Raw genomic sequence first — 17,669 nt, forward strand, 5'->3', positions numbered from 1 at the left:
ATGAAAGTGTGGGGCTTCCCTGGTGGCGCAGTGGTTGAGAGTGCGCCTGCCGATGCAGGGGACACGGGTTCGTGCCCCAGTCCGGGAAGATCCCACATGCCGCGGAGCGGCTGGGCCCGTAAGCCATGGCCGCTGAGCCTGCGCGTCCGGAGCCTGTGCTCTGCAACGGGAGAGGCCACAACAGTGAGAGGCCCGCGTACCGCAAAAAAAAAAAAAAAAAAAAAAAAAAAAAAAAAAAAGTGTGTATAATGAAATACCCAATTTACAGAGGACATGAAATCTTTGATAAGTCAGAGAAGCAGCTGGCTCAAAAAGCATACCACTGATGGAAATTATGGCCAAAATGGGTAAGGTCTACAAGTGACTAGATTATTCTGCTCCCACCCACAAGGCTCTCCTCCCTCCCCTAAAAGACTAAAGCGCTATGCTCTTATATGGCGTTTGGCTGCCCTCTTGGCTGTATTCAAAACACTGGTCCTTGTACCTCCTTTGAGGGCACTTCTGTGTATGTGTCCACCAGATAGCCCTGCACATTAAGGAAGAAATGTGGTTTTAGATAAGCAACTGAAGGAGAGACGTCAAGGTTTTTATCCTCCTCTTGTCCTTGTACAAAATCTGGACATTATGTGCAATCTGATCACTGCATATTAAGAATGGAACTACAGAGAGAAAGCTCTGGTCAGAGCAAGTGAAATATGGGGACAAACTTGTGAAATTAGGCTAAGGTGAGATATTTGGCTTGAAAAGATGAAGACTTACGGAAGATATTTCTAGAGTCTACTAAACTATGAATATTATGATAAGGCAGACTAGTTTACTATAAATATATTGTCAAATAATAACATCTGATCAGATTTCAGATTTCATGTCTTCCTAAATGACAACAGTTACTGAGAACCTTGTTTGAAACATAAGACATTCAATAAATACTTCCTGAATGAAACTAAAAGTACGTACAATCCCCACTTTGGGATAACTAGAATTTTATTATAGATGGAAATTTATTTTAGAGGAGTTAAAGAAAACTTATTTTATCTACCAATTTTATTACTTACCTATCAAATATCTTATTTACTACATCTAAAACCAACTTAACAGTGGTTAAATATCTACCCATGTGTTATAGCTTAAGGATTATTAAATAAAAATCTATTTGTGGCAAATACTCACACGAACCAAGAAAAAAAAAAGATTTCCAGATTTTTATTTCTGGAACTGTACACCAGGTATTAAAGTACAACAAATACAAAATAATGCTCAAAAAAATCAGTGTTTATGTACAAATATTAAAATCAATGCAACAATAGCAACTTCCTCTTGAACATCTGATACTAAAACTTGTTCTGATTGTCACTAATCAATCTCATACTCACAGCGTACTTATTTCAAACTGGGACAACTGGAATCACTGGTCATCTAAGAGGAGTTTTTTTTTTTTTTTTTTTTTTTTTTTTTTTTTCTTTTTTGCGGTATGCGGGCCTCTCACTGTCGTGGCCTCTCCCGTTGCGGAGCACAGGCTCCGGACGCGCAGGCCCAGCGGCCATGGCTCACGGGCCCAGCCGCTCCGCGGCATATGGGATCCTCCCAGATCGGGGCACGAACCCGTATCCCCTGCATCGGCAGGCGGACTCTCAACCACTGCGCCACCAGGGAGGCCCTAAGAGGAGTTTTAATATCTACCATATTTAACAATAAAACTAAGAGTTTCCTCCTTTTAGTGAAAAAATTAAGAACTTTTTAAAAAACATAGTAATGTCAATATTTTTATAAATTATTTCAATTTCCATTTGTAGACAATGTGCTTTGAAACTCTGGGCAAACAATCTCCTTGGTGGTCAGGTTTATTTGTTGGTTTACATTCAAAGTTGAAGTATTCACTAGAGACTTTGGTTAAATTAAAGAGTATCACTATGCTCTATTAGATCTGACGTTCTCAAATATTATGACCCTCAATTGTAAAAATTAAAAAGGAAACAATTGCACAATTCTTTGACCTAATTGTACACACTTTAGTATTGTTTAAACAGTATTCTACATCCTTCAAGTAAATTCAGCAGTTGACCATGACAAGAGGAAAACTAAACACTGAAAAAGCTAGCATGGAAAAGTGGAGTACAACTAACAAAAGTAAAGTATTGCTATAATCACAGCACCAGTTTCACTTCTAAATGAATCCGCTGTCCTCTTCAAACCCCCTGTACATAAAAGACACATCAGCCAACCCTGCAACTGCTCACCATGGATTTTTGGTTTGTTCATACAAAAATAATATGGCAAAGGAAAAAGAAAAAAGAATTTATCACAGTTTGTTATAAGAATTGTGCTTAACACTTGATAATAAAGGCATTACTGTTTCTTCGTATGACTGCAAATCAGTTATTTTCACGCTCTCAAACGCAATTCTTCTAATAAACAGTAACAAATTCTCTGTCAAGATGCTTAAACGGAAAGGAAAAAACCCAGTAAATCCAGATTTAAAAGGAAATTCAATAAATAGCTATTTTACATGAATAAAGTCATAGTGGTACAATTCATGAATGTCACATCAAGCATGCACAAAAATGGTATTATACATGGAGGAAGCAGTCAGAAAATATTTAATTAGATCTAAAAAGAGATGAAGACTTTACATATATATACAAAAATCTTGCAAATTATTGCCTCATTTTAACAAGGAATTAAAAGTAAACGTTACCAGCTAGTTAGCGCTCTCTAAGAGGCTAAAATCAGATTGGCGTTTAAAAATCTATTAAACTAGCTGGAAATTAGTTTTCTCTCATATCATTTCTGGATTTTGGTCAAAAACCTTTATTTAAATAACTAAAGTGTCCATTCAACTTGCTGATAATCAAAACTTTAGATAAGAAACACTGTTTCCATCTTATATCAAGATCCCAGCAATGCATAGATAAACTGAATATATTACTGCATCAGCTATTGAGAATGGGCATGTTCATTTAAGTGCAACTGGTATTAGCATTCAGTCATCTTTGTGTAAATTATTTTATACAGACCAGCCGCTGTAAACCCAGAGTAAAAATTAAAGTTATAACAATGGAAGATTATGGCCAGTATCTTACTAAATTATAGGTGTATTCATTTTTAACAAAAGAAATTAGGTTCAAAGTTTAGCACGACACCACAGCAATAAGAAGCTGACAACTTGGAAAAAAATATCTGAAAGCAACATAGAACCCAGGCTACCCATTATTTACTGTGTGCATACAGGAATGCTAGACTTTAGATGTATAAATTAGAGACTGACTTTAAGTTATTAATTTAACTACTTTTCGTCCACTGTGCTAAACTAGCTTTTATAGTAAATGTGCTAATGCGTAAACACTTCAAAGCAATCTTCATTAAAATGCTGCAAAGAAAAGAATACACATCATCCAAAACTAAGGATGTCATTGCAGTTCACAGTTTGTATAATAAATACCCTCCCTTTCCATCACTACTAAGGTAACTACATTCTATCTATTCATCAGCACAACCTTGAAGCGACTTATACTTACAAATATCAGCAATGTAGCCAAACATTTAAGTTTCTGAAAAGCAAGACAACTAGTAGAAATTGAAAATTTTAACTGACAGTGCAAAAAAAAAAAAAGTAAAATTCTGTGTTTTAACTGAACTATAAAAGCAAAGCTTATCACATCCTAATACTGCATTACATATTGTTTGAATTCACCTTATAACTTAAAGATGCATGTCTATACAGCAAAAATGGCCTAAGTTTAAGACAATGGCTTCTCATTCACAATGTTTGGAATAAAAATAAAACTGAGTTTGAGATGCAACTGAACGTCAATCACTTTTTAAAACTTAAAGTGGTAACGTACCATTCTATTTCAGATAGGAACTCACATTTTTCTTGCCAGTAACTGTTCAAGCTAAACAGAAAAGTTTAAATATACTTCAAGGTTCTACTGCATTTTATGTCTAAAATCTAGAAATCCCTCCTAAATATTAACACTTTGAACTGCACCGCTATAAAAAAACTTAAGAGGTGTCCCAAAATGTAAACCAATGAGTGGCAACATCCTAGGCTTTGTAGACTGTGCCCTGCAAGTCAACTGCCTCAGGATAAACTAAATTATCAATGACTGGTATGATTTTTATGATTACAATCTTGATAATGGTGGACAAAGCCCCATCTAAATACCACACCTTCAAATGCCAAACTTTTAGCCAATAAATGAAGTTACACAGAAATCTTCCGGCAGTAAAATGACCAATTCTGTGTAAGGTAGCCCTGGTCTAGAATTCTGAAACAGGATCCAAGCAAGCGTCTTCATAATTTGCACGCAGTTCCTCGTGCTGGCTTCCATAAAGATGGACTTGCTGTTTTGTAAACTGAAGTGCTCTAGTTGAACAACATGAGAGAAGTTTCCATTTTTAAAAAAATCCTTGCATGTTTGTGCAGTTTAAAGAAACCTACCCCTGCTTTTATTTAATTAAGAAAATAAAACCAAAAAATGCTACATTGAGCAGGGATCAGGATCGGTACCTGTAAACATTGTTATTCCACTGCATCCATTACGGCAAAAGGAATTTACATGAATAGAAGCCACTCCATTCAGTTCAGAACATCTGTGCTGGTTTTGAGCTGGTGGCCTCTGTCTACAGGTTTTAAAATTGGGAGTGAGGGCAGTGGGGAACAGAAAAGAATAGAAAAAGAAGGGAGTGGGGAAGAGGTACTGGGGATGAGGAAGAGATAAGCAGAGCTTAAAGCTGCACCACAGAGTTCAATCTTAGTCCCCAACTCTGCTGATCATAGTTCATTTCCACATTTATGGATTGAAAATGAAAATACTCTTGATAAATCAAGATATAGTTCTATACATACTGACATCACTGATGTCATACTGAAAAAAGTTCAAACTTCCAGTGAAAGACTAAGCAAACCTGATACTTTCCTGGTACTGGTACTGCACACCCACTGTTTCTGGGCCCCTCACTCCGATCACTCAGAATGCAGGGCGGCATGCTGATGCAGAGCGTGGGCGCTGAGGAAACCATTGGTCTCGTTGGCAGACAGACTGCCAAAGTCAGCCACAGACACGGCCATTTTGGCACTGGTGATGTGATGTGTGTGATTTTCAAAGTCCACACCCAAATTATTTGCAGAAACCTCATTCATAAAGGATTCAGGAACAGCAATGCCCATTTTCAATCTCTTTGCTGGTCTTTCTGACTCTTCACTGCACATGTTCATGGGGTTTAGCTCCGAGTGATAGAATCCAGTCTCAAATAAGTTAAAACAATCACTTTCCCCGTTGCTGGGCAGGGTGAGTAACTCCTCTGTTCCAACAGGCACATGATTGACTTGTCCACGAGGCGTGCTGCCCAGTGGAGGAAAGCTATCATCCAAACAACTCACATCCGCTGGATCGCAGACGGTCGCTACACTGCTGGTCAAAGCTAAAAAAGAGACAGAAAATGGTTTAAGTAAGCAGTCTGACATCACGCCACAAAGAGAATATAAGTTTGCCCCAAGCTATGGTAAAAAATGCAAAAAGATGCTCATGTTACCTGTCAAGTCACTGGCAGTGAAAGAATTGAGAATATTCAGCTGTTGATCAGGAACAGGCTCAGGTCGGTTAGATGTTAAGGCTGAAGAATTTACTGTCCCACCCAGAGCTTCTGTTTCATCTACCAAACGATCCATATAGTCCCTAAAAAACACAGCCCAATAATTTTATGACTGCTTATCACAGTTAAAAACAAAAATCCCAGAAGTCAATCCCACAGTACTTACGTAACTCCAGGGTGATGGTTGTATCGTTTCTTTCCAAATCTTGTCTGTTGAGCGAAGTAATCATAACGTTCCGATTTCTTCCACATATAGTAGAATGCTACACATTCAGCAACTGTTCTAGTTCTCACCTAACAAAAAAAGTTGTATTTTTAAAAATCAACATATTCTATGCATTTTTTAATAACTATTTTTTTACAACCCATAGGTCTTATTTTCTATCTTCCCAATTATGAAATTCTGAACTTTTTATTAGTGAACTGTCATTACATTTACACTATTTAATAATGAGACTGCCTTCAAAAGCCCAAGGCTTTTTATTTAAATCAGAATGTAATAATAATAATAAATGCGTATCCAGAAATTATCTTACACCTTTACTGAAAATCTTAAAACACTGACATCCTTTACTTTTCTTCACTGAACTTTCACTGTGATTCTGACTGTAGCAGGGGTCCTTCTTAACCCTGAGGGATCCATGAATGAGCTTCACTGGGATCTATTAATTCCCAAAATTTCCTGCAGGTACACTTTTCTCGGGGGAAGGGTGCAGCTTCATCAGATTATCAAAGGGTTCCATGGCCCCAAAGAGATTGAGAACCGTCTGCAAAGGGATCAGTACTCTACCGCATCTGGAATTTAAGATGATTGCCAGATAAAGGCAGAATTTTTTTCCTTTAACATGCACTTGGCTCTTAGCGCCAACAGAGTTTGGTAAGAAGAGCAACAACAATAAAATTTGAGCCTCATTCAACTTGGCTCCACATGCAGACTAGGGCTCTTCTAACTATATATAGCTAAAGGTATGAGTTCAGATGTACAGACAAAATTCTGTGTCTTTACCCAATAAACACTTTCTCCCCTGCTTAATCAGTACCCAATAAGGAAGTTTCAGAATCTCTATCCTGATTAGTGAGCATGTTGTGATATAAGATCATAATGTAGGAACAAGCTTTTTTAAACCAAGAAATAAGGCATACCTTTCAATAAACACATTAGCCATAAGTCTTCAAAAAGAATATAGGCTTCTTGGGAACAGAGACCTTTCCTGTCTTATTCACTGATGTATCTCTAGAGCTTAAAATAATATCTGGTAAATGATAGAGCTTATTTGTGAAATAAATGGATATATTTCATAAATTATTGCAAAACTGAGGTTTTATTTTGACTTAAAAGGGCAACTGTTTCATCTTTCAATAAATTAAACACTTAATCTCATCTGTGAGAAAACAATAGGTTTTCATACATACAAAAAAGCATTGAAGTATTCAACATCATACTGGAAGATCTAGCTAAATGCAATAAGAAAAGAAATAAAAGGTATACAGATTGAGAAGAAAGAAATAAAACTGTCTGTTCACAGATGAGATGATTGTCTATATAGAAAATCCTAAAGAAGCAACAAAAAACCCTCCTGGAACTAATAAATGATTATAGCAAGGTTGCAGGACACAAGGTTAATATGCAAAAGTCAATTGCTTTCCTATATACCAGCAATGAGCAACTGAAAATTGAAATTAAAAACACAATACCATCTACATTAGCGCCCCCAAAATGAAATACTTAGGTATATACCTAATAAAATACATGCAAGATCTATATGAGAAAATCTAAAAAATTCTGATTAAAGAAATCAAAGAAGGTTTAAATAAATTGAGAGATATTCCATGTTCACAGATAGGAAGACTGATTATTGTTAAGGTGTCAGTTCTTCCCAACTCGATTTATAGATTCAGTGAAATCCCAATTAAAATTCCAGCAAGTTATTTTGTAAATACTGACAAATTAATTCTAAAGTTTATATGCAAAGGCAAAAGACCCAGACTAGACAACACAATATTGAAGGAGAAGAACAAAGTCAGAGGATAGATACTACCCAACTTCAAGACTTACTATTAAGCTATTGTAATCAAGATAGTGTGGTACTGGTGAAAAGATAAACAAATACATTAATGGAACACAATAGAGAGCCCAGAAACAGACTCACACAAATACAGTCAACTAATCTTTGACAAAGGAGCAAAGGCAATTCAATGAAGGAAGGATCATCTTTTCAACAAACAGCGCTAGAACAAGTGGACATCTGTATCCACCTTTCACAAAAACTCAAAATGGATTATAAGACCTAAAAGTACACTACAAAACTATAAAAGCTCCTAGAAGATAACACAGGAGAAAACCTAGATGACATTGGGGATAGTGATGACTTTTTAGGAACAACAATATAAGCACAATCTATGAAAGAAAAATTGATAAGTTGGACTAATTAAAATTAAAAACTTCTACTCTGCAAAAGACACTTAAGAGAATGAAAAGACAGGCCAAAGACTGGGAGTAAATATTCAAAAATCATACATATTTTTTTGGACTGTTATCCAAATTATATAAAGAACTCTTGCAATTCAACAATACGAAAACAAACCACCCAATTAAAAAATGTGCTAAAGACCCTAACAGACACCTCACCAAAGAAGATATATAGATGGCGAATAAGCATATGAAAAAATGACCCACATATGTCATCAGGGAAATGCAAATTAAAACAAGATACCACTACACATTTTAGAATAGCCAAAATCCAAAACAATGACACCACCAGATACTGGCAAGGATGTGGAACAACAGGAACTCTCTCATTCATTGCTGGTAGGAATGCAAAATGGCACAGCCACTTTGGAAGACAGTTTGGTGGTTTCTTACAAAACTATCCATACTTGCTTAAAGAAAAAGAGAAAACAAAAAACAAAAAACCATTGTAAAGCAATTATACTCCAATAAAGATGTTAAAAAAAACCCAAAACAACAACAACAAAATATCCATACTCTTACCATATCATCCAACAATCACACTTACTGGTATTTACCCAAAGGAGTTGAAAACTTATGTCCAAAGAAACCCCTGCACACTGATGCTTACAGCTGCTTTACTCGTAATTGCCAAAACTTGAAAGCAACCAAGATGTCCTCCAAATGGTGAATGGATAAACAAACTGGTACATCCATACAATGGAATATTATTCAGTGATAAAAAGAAATGAACCACACTAAGACTCCATGCTCCCAATGCAGGGGGCCCACATTCGGTCCCTGGTCAGGGAACTAGATCCTACCTGCTGCAACTAGAAGTTCACATGCCGCAACTAAAGATATCGTGTGCCGCAACTAAGACCAATATAGCCAAATAAATAAATAAATTTTTTTTTTAAAAAAAAAGAGAGAGAGAAATGAGCCACAGAAAACATGGAGGAACCTTAAATGCATATTACTAAGTCAAGAAGCCAACCTCCAAAGGCTACATACTGTATGATTCCAACTATATGACAAGGGATTTTTTGATCAGTGAAACTATTCTGTATGATACTACAATGGTGGATAGGCGTAGTTATAACAACACAAAGAGTGAACCTACTGTAAACTATGAACACTGGGGGATAAAAACATGGCAAAGTAGATTTACCAGTTGTAACAAATGCACCACTCTGGTTGGGGGGCTGGTGGGGGGAAGCCATGTGTGGGTGGGAGCAGGAAGTACATGGGAACTCTCCATACTTCCTCCTCAATTCTGTTGTGAACCTAAGACTGCTCTAAAAATAGTCTATTATTTAAAAGTGCATGTATATTGTAACAGTTTGGGATAATTAAACCTCATTAAAATATGCTTTGCTTATTCTTTCTTTTTGTCCTAAGGAACATAGGATTCTAAAATATTTAGGTGGATAGGTCAATATTCTATGCCTATTGCTTCTTTTTTAAGTTTATTTATTATATTTATTTGTTTTGGGCTGTGTTGGGTCTTCGTTGCTGCACGCAGGCTTTCTCTAGTTGTGGTGAGTGGGGGCTACTCTTCCTTGCGGTGCGCAGACTTCTCATTGCAGTGCCTTGTCTTGTTGTGGAGCATGGGCTCTAGGTGCACAGGCTTCAGCAGTTGTGGCACATGCGCTCAGCAGTTGTGGCACGTGGGCTCTAGAGCGCAGGCGCAGTAGTTGTGGCGCACGGGCTTAGTTGCTCCGCGGCATGTGGGATCTTCCCGGACCAGGGCTCGAACCCGTGTCCCCTGCGTTGGCAGGCGGATTCTTAACCACTGCACCACCAGGGAAGCCCCACCTATTGCTTTTTAAACTAGATTTTACATTTCAGAGCAGTTTTGGGTTTACAGAAAAATTGATCAGAAAGTAACAGAAATGGTAATAGCAGGGGAGCATTAACAAGTTATAGCTTTTATTCCCTACCCTAGAGGCTCATAAATTAGTTGCTTGTATTCATTGTAATTACTAAGCAATTTCTCTATACTAATTTGCCTAACTTACCTTATTCTTCTGTATAAGATGAAAATCTTTTCCAAAGAGCATGAGTGCGTGTTCAAAGCTCCGGCATTCTTCTTCTGTCCATGCGGTCATTCCTTCTAAAGAAATTTTAAAACAAAATAAATTGGCCTCAAAACTCTTATATATACAAATGACTGAGTTACTTTCAGTATGTTTTCCTAATAAAAAGGCTATAAACTTCTACACACACACACACACACAGACAAGTTCTTTATGTGGAGATTTTAGTTAGTAATCTTAACTAAAAAAATCTGGAATACCAAAATACAAACAACTGGTTTTTTTCCTCTGCATGATGAGACAAGAATTTTATATTTTTTTCTATAATTCAAGCACATTGTTTTTCTGATTTTTTTAAGCAATGAGCATTTTTTTTAATTAGGGGAAAAAAAAGGTTATTTTCTTTATAGAAAAAAAAGCCTTACTTTGGTCTTATGTCAAAACCGTAAGTTCTTTTAATTAGAGACCATAAATAATCAACACATATTTATTTAGAGTCAGTTTGCAGAGTGCTATACTGTAGGAATATAAAGGGAATAAAAAACAGCCCATGCTCTCAAAAGACTAAATCCCATTCAACTTCCTGGCATATGTCAATGTTGATGAATCAAATCTACTTGGGGCAGAGGAGACTTGAAGTGCCTCACAATGGGGACCAGGTCCCCAAAGCCATTAAGAGTAGCCCATCACAAAGGTGAAAACTTTGTTCAGAGTTTTGAGAGCTTAAAGTAATTTTTTCAAAGAAGCAGCTTTTACAAGGAAACATTTCAATAGACTATCTCACCTACAAGTTTAAATGTATTGTTTCCAGCTTTTATATTTTTCCAAGTCATTTATATAATATTAGTAAGCATTATTTCACTCTACATATACTTAATGAAAGCTATGGTGCATGCAATTGATTTATATAATGACAAAAATACTGAAATTAAAGTTAACCATTTTCCTTGACACACACAAACCAAAACCTAAGCACTGCAAAAATGTTATTACATGATTACTAAACATACACTTCTTGCAATAAATTGAATGGAATATATTATACATATTTCTTTTTTTTAATCTTTAATCTCCTTTTCATTTCCTGTCTGGTTTAAGAAAAAGAAAAAACAACTTTTTTCCCCCAATGAAATCATAAAATCATTCTTATTAATTACTTTGGATATATTGTCATCTCTGGGGTCTGCTTTGTTCTGGAGGTGACAGGGGGGTAACTAATTTGTATTTGAACAATCTCTGGTACGTCTAAAAATAGAGGGCAAGAAAAGGAAAAAATTATTTGCTATGAAGATGAAAATAGATCTTATACAAAAGTGTTATAGGATTGCTCTGTCCTTTATACTTTGCTTATTCTGATCCCCAAATGACCATCCCCTATCATTTCCCTCTCTTGATCCCAAGTGTTTCTTACCTTGAGAGGCCTTTCCGTTGCAGCAGTACCTTTCAATTGCTTCCTTTATATTATGGTTACACTTGAGAAGTTCATATAATGCCTTAGGGCAAGGGGAAAAAAAACTATTCAATAAAACTTACCAAAAGTTCATACTTAAAAAAAAAAACCCAAAAACAAACAAACAAACAAAAACAGGTGTATTGTAAGAGACCTGACAAATACTAGCTGAAGTGCTCTCTAATTTCAGGACATTTGAAGCGTATGTTTGCCCAGACATTTAATCTACGTAACTATCCTGTAGATTGACTCTGGTATCCGAAGAGTTTGTTCATTCTGATTCTACCTCTCAGAAGTCATCTACCAGTATCATTCCTCACTTTTTTTTTTATTGCCAGGCCTTCTGAGCTGGGAGAATATCCCTATTTTAGATGATTATTTCTAGTAGGGAGAAGTCGAGAATTATGGTCTTCTCTCTTGATAGCACCTTCTGCCTGCCTTTTAGAGTTTTAATAAAAGAGAGTAGCAGCAGGCCTGGAATAGAAGGATGGATATTTTAGTGACTGGAGTTTATAGTTATTTCCATCTACTATGGAAGATATCATTTTTTAAAAATTAGAATTTCTTCCCATTAAACCTGTTTGGAATTTTGAATATACTAAATAGCAGCTGACAGAACTCAATTGAAAGTTAAATAATAATCCACCTTCCTAAGTAAGTTTCAAGAAAGGCAAGGATATTAGTAAACCTATTAATACATCAATAGGTTAATAATCAATACATTAATAATCAATCATTAAAAACAATCTCAACAGCTGCTAAAAAAGCTTCAGATAAATCAGTACCCATTTCTATTTTTAAAAAGACAAAACCTGTAATGGTTATAAGTAGATGGATACTACCTTACTATAAGAAAGACAGCCTGTATCAAACCAAGGCTGGTATTATTCTTTTTTTTAAATTTTTGGCCACACCCCGTGGCATGTGGGATCTTAGTTCCCTCACCAGGGATTGAACCCATGCCCCCTGCATTGGCAGGTGGAGTCTTAACTGCTGGACTGCCAGGGAAGTCCCAAGGCTGGTATTATTCTTAATGTAAAAACCTTACATGTATTATCTTCCATCAAAAGCAGGCCTCAAACCACTGTAACTACCAAAAGTCTCTGAGAGTTATAGCTAATGCAGTAAGACATATTCTAGGAATAAGAGATATAATAATGGTAAGGAAGGAACAAATGTATAATTCAGTAATGACTTTAAAGCTAGAAAACCTAAGAGAAACAACTGAAAAATCATTATACTAAATTAAATAGTAGCTTGAGAAAAAAAAATTTTAATTTATATTTCTCTAAATCAACAATATACAAATACAAATATAATAGCAATCCCATTTACAACAGTGCTAAATACTGTATTTAAAAATAATGAGGAATTAATTAGATGCATGTTATACTTAAACAAGCAAAAACACTTGAGTGATTAAAAAAAAGTCAAATACATAGAGAATCAGAACATGTTCTTGAAGTAGGTTTTATGTTTTAAAGGTACTAATTCTTCCAAAATTAATTTATAGTTTTAATGGAATATCAGTAGAAAAAGCCAATGGGATTTCTTTTTGACAGCTGACAAAACTACTTTGAAGTTCAGCTAGTTTGACTTCTCTATGTTATTCAGAAATTCAAGTTTGAGTCCACCTATCTCTGGGCACTCATTAGTTGGGATTAGCTAGGCTGGAGATAGAGTGAAAAGGTATATGAGAGGGGCAAACGACGTCAGAGAGAAAAAACCCTAATAGGCAATACTTCCACCCTTAACCCACACACCATCAGGAGCGTACTCCATCTACAAGCACACACAGTATTTAACGAATGCTCCTAAAGCAAATTTATACACTCTTTTTTTTTTTTTTTTTGCGGTACGCGGGCCTCTCACTGCTGTGGCCTCTCCCGTTGTGGAGCACAGGCTCTGGATGCGCAGGCTCAGCGGCCATGGCTCACAGGCCCAGCCGCTCCGCGGCATGTGGGATCCTCCTGGACCGGGGCACGAACCTGTGTCCCCTGCATCGGCAGGCAGACTCTCAACCACTGCGCCACCAGGGAAGCCCTATACACTCTTAATAGACATAAACTTTAATCACATCCTGAATAAAATTCAAGAATAATTCAAAAAATAACTTTAACATAAAATCTAAAAGTCCGACCACAGAGAATGTTTAAATAAACAATGGAACATACAGACATCAAGAATGAAGTATTAAAGAAATCTCAATGGCAAAGAAAATAAGACTAAGTGATTAAAAGGATATAACATGGTAGATAAAGTAAAATATATGTGTGTGTATACAGAAAAAAAAGGCCAGAAGACATGAAACAATAGAACGGTCATCATCAGGTCTTGGGATTTTTTTTAAACCAGTATTTTCCAAGTTTTAAAAATCAGAAAGAGACAGCCAGTTCATATGTGAGAAATATTTGAATCAAATATAAGAAAATCTAGAAGATACAATATCAGTTAGCTGCTGTTTCAACAAAAGTTGATGTATACCTGTTCATTGTCCCTTGTGTGTGTTCCTGCAGAAATCCTGTCCATTATTTTTTCGTTTCCAGTTCTTAATGAGGTCTCAACAAGGTACTCCTTAACTTTGCTCTCCAAAACCACACCAGGACGCCAAAGTAATTGGTCTTCATTTTCATACACTGCTAAAGAAAATCCCATCAACACATTAAAAGTAGTGAACACACTTAGAGATGTATACAAAACTGTTTCTCCTCTTCCTATACAAGTAACTAACTTTGAGGACACTAGTAATTTGATTGTCTGGCAAGCTGAGTCTTTCATTAGTAAAGGTTTAAAACAATTTTTTTTTTTAACTTTATTAAGGTCCAAGTATTCCAGTCACTAGAGCAAGTAGCTTTTTCGGTGATTGGATTTACTAACAAGTTAGAAGGCTTTCTATGCCTAGTAGTCTAATATAAAACCTGGTAGTGGGGTCTTACATTCTTCTAATGAGGGGGTAAAAATAACCTGTGTAAATTCTTTAATAACCTTATTGTAATTTTCTCTTAAACTCCCTAAATGGCTCTATGAAAATGTCTACAGGTTAAAAATTGCAAACAAATTAAAACAAACAAAAATAAATAACAATCAAAATATCTGCCAATACTGAAATACCTAGGAGAGATATATTTTTCCTTTACTGATTTCTTCCCAAAAGGTAAATTTTTTTTATTTTAAAAAGGAAGCAAAAAAAAAATAAAAAGGAAGCAGACTAATTAAAAATGGGGGGGCTTCCCTGGTGGCGCAGCGGTTGAGAGTCCGCCTGCCGATGCAGGGGACGCGGGTTCGTGCCCCGGTCCGGGAGGATCCCGCATGCCGCGGAGCGGCTGGGCCCGTGAGCCATGGCCGCTGGGCCTGCGCGTCCGGAGCCTGTGCTCCGCAGTGGGAGAGGCCACAGCAGTAAGAGGCCCGCATACCCACAAAAAAAAAAAAAAAAAAAAAGGGAAAAAATGATAAACAGTAAGATAAGTAAACTTTCCACCTCTTAGAGAAGCTGATATTTAATAAGCGAAATGACACTAAAACAAACTATATTTTATTAACACAAACACTGTTGCCATACTGAAGGTTTCTACTTCACACAATAAAGTCATACAGATAGCCCAAGTATTTATCCCATTGCTTCAACTGCAATCCATCCTTCAATTGTAAAATAACTACTAAATATAGCGAATAAAAGTAATTTACTGAGAGCTCACTATGCAGCAGAGACCGTGGTAAGTGCTTTACATTCACAACTGTTTAAGGCAGGCATTTCTATTCCCAATGAGCAGGAAAGTTAAAAATAAAGTGTGCCTGTGAAGCAATAAGACTGACTTTTGAGGTAAGTTTCTGGAACCAGTTTCATAAAGAAACTTTGCTCAAAACTGAAATAGGTAATATAGTTTGAGTTTATTCCCTCAAAAGATAGAGAAGGTATACGTCCCTTTCTGAAGGTATAGAACTGAGAGAATATTACCTCCGCTATGTTTCATCTAAGGACCAGCAGCTGCTGAGCATGTACTTTGCCCATGGCCAAATCTACATGTTTCCCAAGTTCGGCTAGGAAAGTGTACCTGGATTTTTACTTCCCACCACCTCACCCCTCCATATTTTCAGAACCAGCTATAGTTGGAATCTACCAAAAATGTGAGGAAAACTGATTACACTTAGGTAGGGGTATATAACAAAAGCAACAGAATCTTTACATTCTACCACCTTATCTTTCAGGGCTGGGGCAAGAGAATTTCTTCTAGCTTCTTTTTTCCTTAAGCGTTTCTTCCCAAGAGGATTATATTCCTAATGTTCTCATTATCTCAGGTGATAGGATGCTACCAACTTCCACTGCAGTGGGATGTAGGCCAAAGAGCTGCACTTTAAGAGCAGCTCCACTATTTTAACAGGTGCTTCGCATACTGAGTAAGAAGCACTGTAAGGGGCCAGGGCTGGGGGGAAGGGGGGGGGTAGTTCTCTGAGTCTCATGGTTAATTAATCTCATGACACATTACTCCTAAGTCAGGCCTAATTCTTCCCTGACTACAAATCTATCTTTATACTCACAGGATGAGCATACAATCAGATATTTAAATAAACATATTGAGCGGTAATTTGGCTTACCAAATATTATCAAAATTAAAAGGCTTCCTTACCTTTCTCATTACCAGCATACTCTCCAAGATAAGGTGGAATCTCTGCTTGATATTGTAAACCAATCATTATTTCCTACAGGAAAATTCAGAAGTAAAAACAACTTATTACAAAAATAAATACTGAAAAAAAATGTTCCAATTCATTAATCAGTTACTACAAATATAAAGTTATCTCGCAAAATTATCATAAATTATTTCAGAAGCGTTTTTAAAAGCTACTTTAATCCAAATGGTCTACTAAATTATGATGGTAACTTAACATACCTTCCTCAAATCTTCAGGTGAGTTACCACTGTCTGTTTCAACATCTTCAACCTCTGATTCTTTATCTCCATCACACGTAGTATTTGCTTAAAAGAAGAAAGTTAAATTTTAAAAAAGGGTTTTGTTGCCTATTTTTGCAGCACTTGAAAGAGTGCCTGATATTTTATATTTTACTTATGATAAAAATCTGTTGAATAAATGAGATCAGCACACATATACTAAACCTCTTGTACTATTCTCACATTTTGAAACTAGTCAAAACAAGACACTGAAAACACAAAGAAACTGCACAGTATCCTTATAATTATCTGGTGTACGGTCATATAGTTTGGAGAGGCAAGAGGAAAACCACTATGGTCCCCTTAAAAAAAGAAGGTAAAGCACTAGATTAAACTGATTACATTAATCCAGAGTGAGACATACACAAAGAGCTGCACATTGAGTCCATAAAAATTATCTTTTTGCACACATATGTGTATGTGTATTGGAACTTACTATCTGAACAGTTCTTCTACCATAAAAATACCTGAGAAATAAGCAAGATTGCATATAAGAAAATATTTCAGTTCAAAGACCTTTTAAATATTACTGATCTACATTAAGGGATAACACCAAGAACTAAAAGAAAAGGATTAAATAAATCACTAAAAATAAAAAATACTTTTGGAGCAACTGATGGTAGTTTTCAAACTGACGGTAGTTTATCAGGAGAGTAAGAGCCTTTTAACAGAAATCCAAAAAATGTCTATAAAATTTCATGGCTGAACTAAGATTGGTTGCCATAGCAACAGATGAGTCTTGGGAAAGAAAACTGCCCTGCAAAACCAAGCAAATGCTTTTGTTTTTAAAGAGCATATTAGCTTATATCTCCCCCAATAAAAAAAGGTTATAATCTTGTTCAGATTATAATAGTATTTTATTTCAATTAAGTAAAACACTCAGATATTCTCACATAACTACTGAATGTAACAAAATGTACTCAAGCTACAGTATCAGTGCTACTACTGATCAGTAATGATTGGATTTCTTACATCGTAAAGGTCTAGGGAAGAAATCGGAAGTTTCATGGGAAGTCACAGATGGTGTCAGATCATCTGCAGAAGACTGAGTTTCCTCATCATCACCTGACAATAGGTCTTTTGCTATTTCCTCCTATAAGAATAGGAATGCAATGCTAGGGTTAGAAATGATTACATTCCATCAATTTTGAAAAAAAAGTCTTTATAACATTATTCATAAACATTATG

At 36.1% G+C, this 17,669-nt stretch overlaps 1 protein-coding gene across 4 annotated transcripts in view; it reads right to left on the reverse strand.

The window, feature by feature from the left end:
• Positions 1–1,543: 1,543 nt before the first annotated feature.
• The window catches only part of MIER3 (MIER family member 3), a 30,687-nt gene continuing 14,561 nt past the window's right edge, over positions 1,544–17,669 (reverse strand). Inside the window, exons 5-13 of one of the 4 annotated variants that reach the window (XM_060092906.1) lie at positions 17,454–17,574; positions 16,423–16,508; positions 16,159–16,231; positions 14,018–14,169; positions 11,495–11,576; positions 10,066–10,157; positions 5,762–5,889; positions 5,536–5,678; positions 1,544–5,424 (exon numbers count right to left, since the gene is read on the reverse strand). In XM_060092906.1, coding sequence (XP_059948889.1) covers positions 4,967–5,424; positions 5,536–5,678; positions 5,762–5,889; positions 10,066–10,157; positions 11,495–11,576; positions 14,018–14,169; positions 16,159–16,231; positions 16,423–16,508; positions 17,454–17,574 — 1,335 coding nt within the window. In that variant the 3' untranslated portion in view covers positions 1,544–4,966. Of the gene's footprint in view, positions 5,425–5,535; positions 5,679–5,761; positions 5,890–10,065; positions 10,161–11,494; positions 11,577–14,017; positions 14,173–16,158; positions 16,232–16,422; positions 16,509–17,453; positions 17,575–17,669 lie in introns of all 4 variants that reach the window. The other 3 variants (XM_060092904.1, XM_060092905.1, XM_060092903.1) reach the window with 3 other exon arrangements.

The sequence above is a fragment of the Mesoplodon densirostris genome, chromosome 3, assembly GCF_025265405.1.
Source record: "Mesoplodon densirostris isolate mMesDen1 chromosome 3, mMesDen1 primary haplotype, whole genome shotgun sequence".
Taxonomy (NCBI): Eukaryota; Metazoa; Chordata; class Mammalia; order Artiodactyla; family Ziphiidae; genus Mesoplodon; species Mesoplodon densirostris.